Consider the following 13,685-nt stretch of genomic DNA (forward strand, 5'->3'; position numbering starts at 1 on the left):
AAAAACCCCTAGAAATAATAGTCTGAAGCCTACAAAACCACAAGTACAGCACAAAACAAAAGCTGTGAAATCATACTGAAACCACACCGAAATGTAAGTTTTTGGTTCTAACATACACTGCACAGTAAGAAATGTTTCATTCTGGAGTGCTGCAATTCCAGAAACTCACACAAATATCTAAAACCTTATTATCTGATTATTTGACTTAAGGTTATTTTGCTAAAAAAGCCCCATTTGTCCTACGTGCAAATTTAGCTGCACAATCCCTTCTAGAAACAACTGAAATTTTTCAGCTAAATGTTGACACGTTAACTTTGAATTCAAAACCATAACAGACAGCTCAAGAACTGCAGCATCAGAATGCTTTTAATGGAATAAAATAAAAAATTGTATTTTATTTGCTGGCTTATATTCCCCACTATAAAAATCTATTTAAATAGTAGTTATATAAATATTTATAAAATTTGACATGTTTCAGGGAATAACTGAAAGCTAAAAACATGTTGAGTACAGGAATATTTGTTCTATGCCTCCCTGTTCTCTGGTGTGAGCAGCATCACAGCAGCACCAGGTACATCCCTCAAAGAAAAATGTGTTTATGTATCTTAGAACTGCACATGGCACAAATTGGGTCCTACTGCTGGATTTCATCAGAAAAGTTCCAGCATGATGAGAGAACTGGCTCAGAATCTCTGGTGTAAGTCTTGAAACTAAAGCAGAAAAGGAAATAAACATTCTACATTAAAAACACTTTTAAAATAATATTTTAAAATACATTTGGAAAGGGAATTGTAACCAGGAGGTCAGGCAGAAACTGAAGGTGCATTTTACATCCCTGTGAGAATGACTGGCAGGGAAAAGAGTGATCATTAAAAACCCTCCCTTATAAACAGTTTTGCCTACAGTCCCAATTCCTGCTGTTTCCCACTTCCCCCAAGATGTTTCACTGCCCAAGGGCGAGGATGGGAACCCGAAGGAAGATCATCCTAGTTCCAGGCTAAACACTAACAGCACAGGCCACAATAAATATCTAAAAATGGGATCTGAAGCTGCTATTAACTGCTGAGCTTTTATTCTTTTCCCATACAAGTAATTTGCTCCAGTAATCATGAACAAGTAGCTCCCAAACACCAGCAATCTGCCCAGACGTATCTCCGGAGTCAGAGGCTGGATCGTCATGAAAAACAAAGGCACATTTCAAAGGTGTTATTCAAAAAGCATTAAGACTAATAACTATTCATATGGGATAGAAAAAAATAATTATGAGAACACTGGAGCAGAATCGGGTAATGTTTCGGGGCATGGCGTGAGTTGCAATGATTATTCACATCCATTTGCCCCCTTCTGGGAATGCTGTGGAATAACCCAGCCCAAACATGCTGAGAGAGAGCCAAATCCTTCGATAACTTAGGCTCAAGTGATCCAAGAAAGAAAAAAAGGACCTGAATGTTTAGCCAAGGCCACACACCCAGACACAGGACTCGGGTGACACAGGCAGAAGTGAACACAGCTCCAAGGTGGTTCCTGCAGGTGGGAAGCTGAGCTTCTCCAGCTCCATGTCTATCAGTATCCCCATTTTCCTATGATTATTCTGCTCTCCTGGCATAACTAACAAGCTCACAAATTGGTAAGGCATCTCTAGAAAGACCTGGAAAAGCTGTTGGTGGCTGACAAAAAACCCCTGAGAGTGGTGCCAGGGCTGCGATCGACAGAGGTGGAGCCCAACCAGCAGCACAACGTGGTGCCCAGGGCCAGTCCCGGCTTCAGAGCAGGAGGGTGGGAACTCTCTGATTAACATGGAGTTGGTAAATGACTGGAGAAACACTTGGCACATGCTCAGACATCCAGGGAATGGAATTTTGCAGTGCAAGAGGAAAACAGAACCGAGGCAAGCAGTGTATCCACGACGTGTTCAGTTTATCCCATTTGGATGCAGGGTTTCTATGTGTGATATTTTCTGCTTAGTGCTAAAGCTGAGCCAAAAAGTTCATATAAAAGCACAAAAAAAGGAAGTGTGTAACATTTTTAGAATGGCAGGTTTATGCTACAGAAATTAAATTCCACTACAGTTAAACAGCCATTGTTTGCTACCGAGTTTTAAATAGAACCTAGAACAAAGTATATTCTACACCAAAAAAACCAAAGCTTCGGCCCTCCAAAAATACAAAAATAATCACATTTTAGGAAAAAGGCAACTTGTGAGAAAAATATCAATAAATCCATTAAGAAGTTAAATATCCTCTGTGTCAATCCTGGTGCTCTTAATTAGTCTGACATGCTCAGGTAAATGAAAAAGGTTTTACCAACAGGAGACTGGGGTCACTTGATTAGACACTTGGGATGTGAGTAGAGTGAGTTAACACAACTGTTGAAACAACATCACTGCAGTCATCATTTAGTACTTCTAGAAGTTTGCACAAAGAACTCTTGTGGTCCTGTTCTGGTGTTGACCAGTGAATCTCCTCCCCCAGATTTGGATTTTTAACACCATCCAAACCCAGCTGATTTCAGCTGACCTGACTGATACCAGCAACTTCCAGGAAGCAGCTGGATTTAAAACATCATTTTCCTTTGATCAGTGCAGCAACTGGACATCCCATCTCCCCTCCACATACCAGATCAGGGAAGGGGGACAGGGGAAAAGGGGAAAAATAAAATCAAAGTTTCAGTTCTGACAGCTCAGTCACCTATACCGAAGGAGTCCATCCTCTAGATGCCACAAATTGCAATTTTCTTTCAAAATAAAAAAATCTGATCTGACTTTTTCGAAACCTGCCTGCAAAAAAAAAAGGACACCCAGTGATACCTTCCTTCAGCTACAGACAACACACAAAGTGATCCACATTTGCAGGAGGAAAATGAGGATGTTGTGTAGATCCATGTGGCACCCGAATTACTGTCACCACTGAGCAGGGACTGCTGAGAAAGCAAAGGGTTTGTCTCCTTGAGGCTTCCAGACACTGCAAGACCTTTCTCTGCAGGCACAATTTTCTAACAGACAAATTTTCTTCAAAATATTTTCCAACTAAATGGAAGAATGATGGACCATAAACACTCCTGTTATTCCAAAGGATTTACAAACCACTAGTGAGTAATGTGACAGTAATATTACACCTTTTTACACTGCTATGCTGCATCACAGGAACATAAAAATAATTTAAAGATAAATTAAAAAAACCCACACAAGAGCCACTCTTTTACCTTAAAATTAGTGCTTGCTTGTAATTTGATTTTTTTTCCAGAAAGTTACACAGCACAGCAAGGAGAAGGACGGTGACCTGTGTACCCACATAGGGAAGTAGATGTCTGTAAATAATTCCACCAAGCCAAAGGCAACACCTTTAAAATTATTTTTAAGACACTGCTTTAGAAACTGATTTTGAAACAACTTTTACCCACTGCCTAAACTGGTTTTGTAGTTACAATTTCCTTATTAATTTTCATTTAAAAGACCACACTTCTGCCACGTATAAAATTCATCATACTTCCCTATTTTAAAGGTTCAATAATCTGCAACTGTCTTATCTATAGAGCAGTGGGTGAAACGAGAGGGTTCCTGTGTTCACCCAGCTGAACTTCAGTTTTGAACAGAAGTTTTAACATCTCAGTGATATCAGAATTAGTAGTCCCTTTGTTTACACATTAACAGGAACGTTTTTTAGACAGAGCCACAACTATCAAAAGATTTTCCTCTTTTACCAACCTGCACAGGAGAGGGTATGGTCTCCCTGAACAACTCAGCCCTGTCACCAGGAGACTGGCAATCACACCAATAAATTTGTCATTTACAAACCCTAAAACCCAGCTAAAAGCCAGGCCCAGCACTAATCAGCGGGTGATCAGTTGACTTTCTCCCTTCACCGCTGGATTTCACAGCTCCTGAGCAAACACACAGACACGACAGTCAATCCCTCCTGCGGTGACTCCTTTCCCTTTCCAGGACCTGCACATTTGGCTGTCGATTATAGACAAGCTTTGGCAGGTTCCTGTGGCAAGCGAGCTTGGAGTCAGTTCAGTCCCGCCTTCGGAAAGGAGACTCGTGAAGGACAAAAAGATTTAAATAAAAATGAAGAGGGGGGAGGAAAAAAAAACCCAGCAAGAATATTGAAGCTATGAAAGTATTCAATAAAAAATGTCAGTCTCTACCAAAGAAGTAAAACCCTATTTGTAAGCTTTGCTACCCACTGTGTAGAGTCAGTTCTGCTGCCCACGAGTCACTTGTACAGAAGTTAAAATATCCTCAGTGTTAACTAAGACATTTCTGACCCCACAACCGCCTCCCAGAGGAAGAGACAGCTGAGAGGCAAAGGTGGTTGTTGGAGGGCACAGGAGCTCTGTTCGATCCCGGGGTGCTGAGGTAATGCTGGAGGAGAGCGGTGGACGCAAACAAATGAATCGTAGCTGCAGGCTGGAGTAATATCAGGTGCATCTCTACACCCCGAGGGCTCAACTCCTACACGCTCAGGTCCCTCCCCTGGAACAGCCTCCTGCAGTTTCACTCAGGGCTCGGGCAGAGAACAGGTACTGCTCTCACAGCAGTGACAGCTCCAGCTCACCCGCGCTCACCACGGCCCTCGGACACCCCCGTGCCTGGTAAGTCCATTCCTTTAGAACATTTCTTGAAATGAAGTGTGTTTGTGTCCACATCTGAGGAGGAAATGCGAGGTGCTCGGTCCCCAGCTGTCCCAGCAGCCGGGGTTACTCCAGCAGGTGCACTCACGGCACCACTCTCAGCTTTCAGCAGAAAGTTTCAACAGGAGATGGGAATGTTTTAGTCTTAGAGAAAATCTAACTCTTGCAAGTTTTTACAGCGATTCACTCTTGTTGGTGCAAAGGGTTTTTTAAGCACCTTTTTTTTTTTTTTCCTACAGGGAGTTAATGTGTTATATTGAAGTATGAGAAAAAGCTGTATAGCTTAAAAATGCTGTGCTTGCTCTGCCAACTCTGCTTCACAGAGTCGTGCCGAGTGCATCTGAAAAGCTTCTATGAAAATAAGGGGCAATAGCTTTGATTTATTAATTTTTCCAGCTTCTGGAAATTTAGCAGAAAATTGGATTGTTTTCCCTTTCCTAGTCAATTGAAGCGTATTAAGACATTGATTTATTAACTTAGTATGTACAAAGATTTTTACTCCTCACCCACGCTGCCTGAGCAACTCATTTAATCTCTGCTTCTGCGCTTCCTCTCGCTCGCATGGACACACACACGGAGCTCCTGTGGGTCTCTACCTTCCACACACACTCCCTTCCCAGCCCACTGCTCTCACCCACATTTCCTCCTAATTAACAAACAGTTGCGTTAAAATTTATCTTTCAGTCTGAAGGACCTGGAAGTTTAGCAGGGAGGGGTGGTTAATCGCTGGAAAATCTCAGCTAGAATAAAACTCACAAATCTCGTTCTTGCAACACCCTGGGTAGGTGACAATGGCATGTCCTTGGGTTATGCAATAATGCCACATCACAATATTTTAATTATAGCATGTCCTTCAAAATGTTCCACCCCAGTGAGTCCTCCTGGTCAGAGAGATCCACATCACCAGAAGGAGCCTGCAATAATAATGGGGTGGGCATGACCAGCTGTTACGTACTTTGCTGAAGCAGTGTCCTAAAAAGAAATGTAATTACTGTCCCTGCTTGTAATAAAAGACATTTTGAAATTTCCTCTTTGATCAACTGGGCATCTTAAACAATTTGGACTACTTGAAACCCTAAAAAAACAACATGCACAGATCTGTAGGCACATATCTCTGAGTGTGTATGAATATACATGTGCCTATGTGTGTACACACTTCTCCCCACGGACATTTGTGTTGATATATTTACACACACACACACACAATGTCCAACTACATTCCTGCTTTCTGAACCTGCCAAGAGGTTAAAGGCAAGGAAGGAGCAACAACCTGCTTTTAAAAATAGGAGGAAGAGAACTTGGAGCCATCAGCCTCAGGTTGGAAAGGGCGACAGGTTCGAAAGCCACGGGGAGGTTACTATTGACAAAAACAAACAGCTCAGACAACCTCAACCTTAGCCAATATTGAATAACCTGCTTTCAATAAAAATACAAATAAATAATCTACTGACGTTTCAAAACTAGAAAATCATAACGATATATAATCATCTGCATTTCTACGGCCAAGTCTACAGGAAATAAAGTCTCAATCTAAAAAGAAAAGTTACATAAAAATCATCATCCTGCTATTGAAGATTTTTTCTCATTTTAAAGGATATCACAAGTTAAGCACTGAAACTTTAAGAAAAAGAACTATGTATTTTAATTTTTCTAATATTAAATTTTAACTCCAGCAGCACAATACACTGTACAGCTGGAAGCAACTTTATTTATATAGGGACAGTTTTAATTGGTTGGACCTATTTTAAACCATCAATGTCCTTTCTGGCTGTGTTTGTGGGATCAAATAGTTTTAATGGGTTTTAGTTATGAAATATGTCCCTCTGCCAGATACTCCCATGTTTTACTTAGAGACTGAAGGAGAAATTATCCTTCTTGTCTGGCTTCAGAAATATTTTATTACTGGCATTTTTAAACCATGAGAAAAGAAGGGATTAAATACTAAAAGAGAGAAAGAGAACATTCACCTGGCTGGCACTGACCTAAGTTTAGGAAAGGGTAAACACCCTTTAAAATGAGCTGCTTGCTCTGCACCTCCCAAGTCAGAGCAGCAGGTTCTGGGAGCCATCAAAACAAATTAAATGGAAAGGAATAAGGAGCTGTTGGAATGCTCTCCTGCTGTCTCCACAGCAAAGGAGCTGCAAGGCTCGAAATTTCGAACATTAAAACTGCAACAACACATTTTATCTCGTTAAGAAACGATAGTTAATACTCTGTCCAACAGGAATAACTTGAATCAAAGTTAAATACCGAGTACAAAGTCAGAGGGGGGAGGACAGGACACACAGGAATTTTCATTATGAAGCAAAGGAAAGCTGGCAGAACGAGGAAATCTAATTACCATCCCTTTATTACAAGTGCTGCACCTGAATGCAGATTCGGACGTTATCATAAATGGCTCAGCTAAGAAAGAGATGCAGTTTTGACAACAATATCTTTTTTTTCAAGAATAATTAGTACAAGCACTTCCAAGAAGATACAAAGAATAACAGGTCCAAACTGACTCAACCAAGTCCATTGCAAACTTTCCATGTTAGTTATACATCATTAGTCAAAAATAAATGCAACAAGTTCACTTAAGGCAGAGAAAAAAAGCCCAGTTCCCTATCTGGACCTCTCCTCCTATGCCTCAATATTTCATTATTTAATATAAAAACATTTTTCTTAATCTTTCAAAGGAATTCTGAATTTTGTAATTTAAAATATTTTAAAATACTATATTACTTTTTTTTTAATTTATTGAACTACCATTTCAACCAGGCTCCAGTGACAAGACTTTTAACATGCTGCTGCATTTTTCTTGTTGTTATAGTATCAGTATCCAACTCAAACAACTAACAAAGCTTTGTTAAAACCTGAAAAACAAAAAGCTACTTCTCTAGACATTCCTTTTACTTTAATCTGAAGCACATTTAATAGTTTGTTAGTTTTAAGAAAAAGCTTGATTGTTTTTTCCACTTAACGAGCAGCTTTGCATTTTTCAGGGTGCCTTCACAATTACTATTTTAACAAAATTAATATTTCTATGACATCAGAAACAACATTTAATACAATTTGCTAGAATTACTGTACCTGATGAAACAAGCAGCAATTCTGTAGCTTTGCCTTCAGTTTTCATCATGTGTTGCCTGTCATTTTCTATTAAATAATCTCTCATTTAAGAAATGCAAAACATCTCTGCTTTTACTAAAATCTCACAGCACGTAATTACCAGCAATTCTTTTCATAAACTCAGGATTTTAATACTCCTAATTCAAACTTCTGTGTAAAAAGCTTTCTTTAGGAAAAAAAAAAAAAAAAAAGGAGCTATCTCGTCACCCTTACAATTAATATTCCTGTAGTTTCGGGTAACACAATAGATACAGTAGGTGGTTTTGCAACAGTCATCATTTTGATAATGATGCTTGTAGTTCATGATGAAATCATCAGTTTTTAGATCTCTGCCATAACACATCCTATAAAATCATGAGAACTTGACTGCGAGAGTTTCTCACGCCTTCAGAATCAGTGAACATAATGGAACAAGCCGGTACAAGCCCTCCCGACTTATCTACCCAGCAAATCACTGGGCTGGATAAAGTATCCACAACCTCCGTTTTTCCAGAGAAAGGCAGATAGATCCTTCCCCCATAAATCAATTGCTGTCAGACACTTTTTTCCCCCCCGAGTTAACACACTTGGGTGTCCGCGTTAACTCCGTGCAGTCGGCGAGGAGCCACACGCAGCAGGAGGACGGGGGAAGTGTTTATCAGGCAGAGGATTCCATTAGTCAGACACTGCAGTGCTCATTTCTCTTAATTGAATTAGGAAGAGGAAGAAAATCGGTGTGGTTTTATCCTTCGAGAGATTGGCCACTTTTGAGGTATCCACTGAGATTGGGCTGTTGGGAAACGCCACCCCAGCGAAGAGGGGCTGGTCAGTCCCAGAAAGAGCCCAGTCAGCCGCCCAAGTGCGACCCGTCCACCCCACCCTGTGTCACCAGAGCAGGAAATTCCCTCCTCGCTCTCCCCGACCGGCCCGACAGGCTCACCCCACATCCAGCACTGCCGGGACCTGCCCCTTCCCATCCCACCCACCTCCACTCCTCTCTCCACAGCTCCGCCTGGATTTCTACTTTCATCTTCTCAATGAACCTTCCCTGGGTTTTCAAAGGGAACTCCCCCGAGCCGGCAGCAGGGGCAGGTGACAAGTGCTGCTGCTGCTGGAAATTAGGCCACTTGTGTGACTGTGTCTGGGTGCAGGAGGATGCCAAAGGTCAATGCCTGTCCAACTGAGGTCTGGCATCCAGCACTTCTGTTTGTTTTAAAAAAAAAACCCATCACAACTTATGCAGTACAAGGGGGAATGCAGTTAAGAGAATGCACTACTTTATATTTTGTTCCAGTGTTCCACCACAGCTAATTTCAAACTTTGTGTTACAGTTCCTGCACTACCAGTGGCAAAAGCGCTGTTTTCCAGCACCCTCATCCCTGAGACACCACAGGAGCTTCTCCTCACCTGGGAAGAAGGATTCCAGAAACCTGAAAAACCGGAAACATCACGAGGCTACGACTGAGGAAGGCGAACCACAAGAAAAGTTTTTATAAAGAACCATTACATTTAATTGTTTAAAGCAGAAAAAAAATGAGCCTCCTCAAAGAACGCAAACCCAAGAAGCCTCATTACATCCCAAGACCACCGGGAAAGCCGTTCAAGTACAAGTGTTTCCAGTGCCCCTTCACTTGCAATGAGAAATCCCATCTCTTCAACCACATGAAGTACGGCCTCTGCAAAAACTCCATCACTTTGGTGTCGGAGCAGGATCGAGTCATCAAGTGCCCAAAGAGCAGTTCCCTGGAGCCCAAACAGATCAATCAGCTCGAACCTCCCGTCAAACCAACCTCCTCCAAATCTGTCACAAACGGACTGTCGAGCCTCGATTCAAAGCCTCAATATCCTTTCGCAAAAGAAGATGCCAAGGAGAACGTTGAGTTACAAAACCAGGCAACAAACGCAGCGATTCAAGGACAGAAACCTGCGATCCCGAAGGAAATAAGCCCTGCCAGCTCCGCAGCAGAAAGTGCCCTCAGCGTGCAGCCCCTGATGGAGGGCATGGTGAGGCCCTCGGCCTTCGTTCCCGTCGGAGAACACCGGGACAGCAAAGGCCCGGAGATCAGTGAAGCGTCTGAAATCCTGTCCCTCTCTAACAAAAGCTCCCCCTTCCACTCCAAGTCTGCGTTTCATGCACCAGCTCACCCGTGGAAGGCGGGTTCTCCTTTCCTCCCAGAGTTTCCACACAAAGTTGCTCCCACAAAAGGCTTTGGTTCCATTTCACCTTACATGCAGCCGATGATTCCCGAGTACTCCCCCCACTTCTATGAGCACAGGCTGGCCATCTACACACCCTACCTGCTCCCGGGTAACTCGGAGTGTGAAAGCTCTGCCCTCTCTGTCTATGGAGCACAAGATCAAAGACACTTTCTTCCCCACCCTGGGCCACTTCCAAAACCCATAAATCCATCAGCATACGAACACTATCGATTGTTCCAACAATATCACTCCACTCCACCGATACCATATGGATTTTGTAGGCCAACAGATCCCCCATTTTACAGATTTTCACACGTAGCTGGTATAAACAGGGATCAAAACTCTCATCTGATGGAAGAAACTACCTTGCTGTACCCAGCTTCTTTAAGCCCTTCCCAACAATACCCTCTAAGCTCACATAAAAAACAAGCAGATTATGAAAAAGAAATGACATTGTTGCACAGCAAAGGTAACCCCAAGGATGACCAAAATGAAAGAGAGAATGCCAAAATGAGCCCTCTCGCCGGCAGCGCAGCAACGGGCTCCCCTGGCAGACCCAGCCCCACCAACTTCACCCAGACAAGCCACGCGTGTGAGGGCTTATTTGACCTCTCCAACAAGTCATCTTCCACATCCCTGGGCAAGTATGACCAACCAGAAGAAAACTTCACAGCCTTCAGACCCGTGAGAAAAAGCACTGACCAAGCGACTGCACTTCCAGGTGTGCAGACACAGCAGGAGAGAGGGGACTCACCCACCAGGTAAAGTAACAAAATCACTTTGCAAGTGCTTGTCAGGTTTACCAGGGGCACACAAAGATAGATGGGCACATGTCATGCAATGCACCTTAAATATATTTAAATTTACAGCAGGGAGATAACATGTTCTACACGAACTGTGCACAGCACAGTACAGCCCACAGCAGCCCATTCATTCTCTTTAAGGGTACCAGGCATTTCCAATGCAGTAACTATGTGTGTGTTTGTGTGCTTCAGGGAATTACCTATATTACAGTTATAGGTCTGGTGAAAGGGACTTGAGGATTTGAAGGAGAAACAACAAAATTGTCAGACTTCTAACCTAGAAGTCCAGATTTTTTCCTCCTCCTGCCCCTCAGCCCCAGTTTAAAAGAGCAACTGATAGTGAATTCTCTTTTCTCCTCCTTTCTTTCAGCATTAACGTCACTGATGAAGACTCACACGCACAGCCTGATGGCCAGAACAATGCAGGCTCACTGTCCAACACGGAGGAAGACACGGGGATAGCTCCTCTCAATCTCTCCAAAAAGGCCGACACAAGCACGGGACCTATCCACGAGCACGTGTACAAAACCCCACCCAAACCAGACAGGCAGAGCTTTCTGGACCTGCAGGACGTGCCCCTGAACCTCTCGGTGAAGGATTCCTGTAACACAGCGAGCCTGAAAACGTCCTTCCACAGCCCGTCTCAGGACAACGGCACCGCCGCCCCCGGCACCGAGAGCGAGAGCTCCGGGGTGGAGGGAGGCAACCCCAAGAACCCCACCAGCAGTGCCTGTGACAAATCCTTCCCGGGCCAGCGCGGCGAGGCTCAGGATCTGCGGCTCATGGAGAGCTGTGACGAGCAGAAGCAGACGGCGGCCGTGGCCCTGTGCCAGCTGGCCTCGTACAGCCCCGGCACCGCCCGGCTGGACAGCGACGGGCAGAGCCCCCAGGACAGCAAAGCTCCGGCCACGGAAGCCTCCTGTAATTCCTCTGATGCTCAGGATACGCAGTGCAATCAGAAAGTGAAAGGGCAAAAAAGGACAAATCAAAAGGAATCCGCAAAGGCCCAGCAAGGCGCTAAGAGAGTCCGGCCCAATGACTGCAGCAGAGTCTTCACCCTGAGGAAGAGGACAAGAGTGTCCTAATCCTCCCCTTCCTGGTCACAGGAGCTGGTTACCAGCAACACCACGAAATTCCTGCAACGTGTCTCTCATTGGACTTGGCCCTTGACAAGATGCATTCCATCTCTCCATTGTAAATAATGTTTATAATTTTATATTAATATTTTTAAGTAACTGAACTTTGCCTTGTATAAGCTCAGGTTTTGATGAGTGAATTTTTGCATTCATTACTAAAGCCAAAGTACATTAGATGAATCTTTAAGGGGTTTTTGCAATTGTATTGATGTAAAATAACTTTTACAACTTCTTTTCTTAAAAGATGTTTAAGCTCTAGAAATAATATTGCTCAACAACACGCTGTCATAGTCTTTTCTCAGGCTTAACTTCATCTAGTAGAGGGGGTTTTTGTCTTTTTTCTTTGAAAACCTTTTCATGTCACTGTGCAGTAGTTTAAATAAGCTTAAGATTAAACCTGGCTATTCAGAATTTACTGTAAAAACTGCTCTGTGTATGAATGCACTTTGTCATTCTGCCCTAAGACAGAACAGATCGAATTTAGTTACTCAGAGACAGATGCCAGTTTAACCAAACTGACCCAAAGCCTGTGTAAGTGAGCTTTCCTCACACTGACTAAGACCAAGATTCAAGTCAAACCAAAGAAAGCCTGCATGGGTTTAACAAATGCAGCTCATGTTCAACTTTAAATGAATCACTATGAAAACAACACTGAAAATATGAAGAACTAAACAGTTTAGGTGCCTGCTTTGCTGAGGTTAGACAGACACTGGGCAGCCTTCAAACTCCAGGCCTAAAAGGTTATTTATATAATTTATTTCACCTGAGGCAAACTCTCCTGGTGAAGGTCCTGTTTCAGTATGTGTGTATCACTCACTGTCATTTTCTGTGTGCTTCTACAGACAGCCCAAACTAATTCCTGCTTCTACGACTGTGTATATAAACTGGCAGTTTTTCAAATAAATCTTGTGATCTGTATTTAAAATATATGGAAAGTCATTCATGAACACAAACGCATTCACTACACTACAACATGTATGTTGAAGAAGAAGCAGCCAGAAATTGCTAACTAAATTTTCAATGGACAAGCAGAATTTTGGCATGGACACCCACCGACCCTAAAGGGGCTTCTTTCAGATGCAAATTCATTATGCACATAATTCATCTGTACAAGCTCAAAATTCCTTCTGCCTTAAAGCTTCTGTCCAGCTTACCCAAACTGCTACAGAAGTCTTAAACTAAAATAAGGCTGCTCCCCTGTGTAAATTTGCACAGTGGCACTATCGGTGTAAGGATAAACCCAGAGCGAGTGTTATTCACAGAAAACCATGGGTATACATTTCTCACTGACCATTATTCAGGTAAGATAAATCCTCCCCTGCCTGAGCATCACTAGCAGGTGTGAACCTACATAAGGAAGTGGAGCTGCATTCAACGCAATGCAGAATTCCCAGCTTTTTTTCCCCTCGTGTTTCGTGCTGTGGTGCTTTGAGCCGACAGCTCAGCCAGAGCATTGTAACCAGTTCAGCATTAAACAGTAAATTACAGGGGTTCAGCTTCTGAGCTAAGAAACAAACTGAGAATACACTGATCTGTAATTTCATCTTTCACGGAGAAAAGCTTTTCCCAGATTATCAGAAGGTAAGAATAGCAACCTGAGTGTGAACAGGGGGAATGAGGTAACAGGAAAAGCTCAATTAACTCAAATGACAACAGCAAGCAGTAAGTCAGGGTGATGTACCAAGCTCTACATCAGTATGTGATTAAATAAGGAGAAAGGGCTGCTTTCCAGTCCAAGTTTAAAGCTTCAAGCTTAGGACAGACACTACCAAATCCCTAATTTCCCAACATGAAATTACAGAGTCTAGTGTCACCACTGCTGCTT

The 13,685-nt window shown here is 42.9% G+C and overlaps 2 protein-coding genes across 4 annotated transcripts in view; one reads left to right on the forward strand and one right to left on the reverse strand.

The window, feature by feature from the left end:
• The window catches only part of TBCD (tubulin folding cofactor D), a 117,685-nt gene that overhangs the window by 74,255 nt on the left and 29,745 nt on the right, over positions 1–13,685 (reverse strand). The gene's annotated exons all lie outside the window — the stretch shown is intronic.
• ZNF750 (zinc finger protein 750) lies at positions 4,481–12,763 on the forward strand. The gene is made up of 3 exons (XM_017834839.1): positions 4,481–4,593; positions 9,054–10,682; positions 11,095–12,763. Exons 2-3 carry the CDS (start codon positions 9,256–9,258, stop codon positions 11,807–11,809), a joined length of 2,142 nt encoding a protein of 713 aa, XP_017690328.1. The 5' UTR covers positions 4,481–4,593; positions 9,054–9,255; the 3' UTR covers positions 11,810–12,763.

Source organism: Lepidothrix coronata, unplaced genomic scaffold (genome assembly GCF_001604755.1).
Source record: "Lepidothrix coronata isolate B3197 unplaced genomic scaffold, Lepidothrix_coronata-1.0 Scaffold242, whole genome shotgun sequence".
NCBI classification, from domain to species: Eukaryota; Metazoa; Chordata; class Aves; order Passeriformes; family Pipridae; genus Lepidothrix; species Lepidothrix coronata.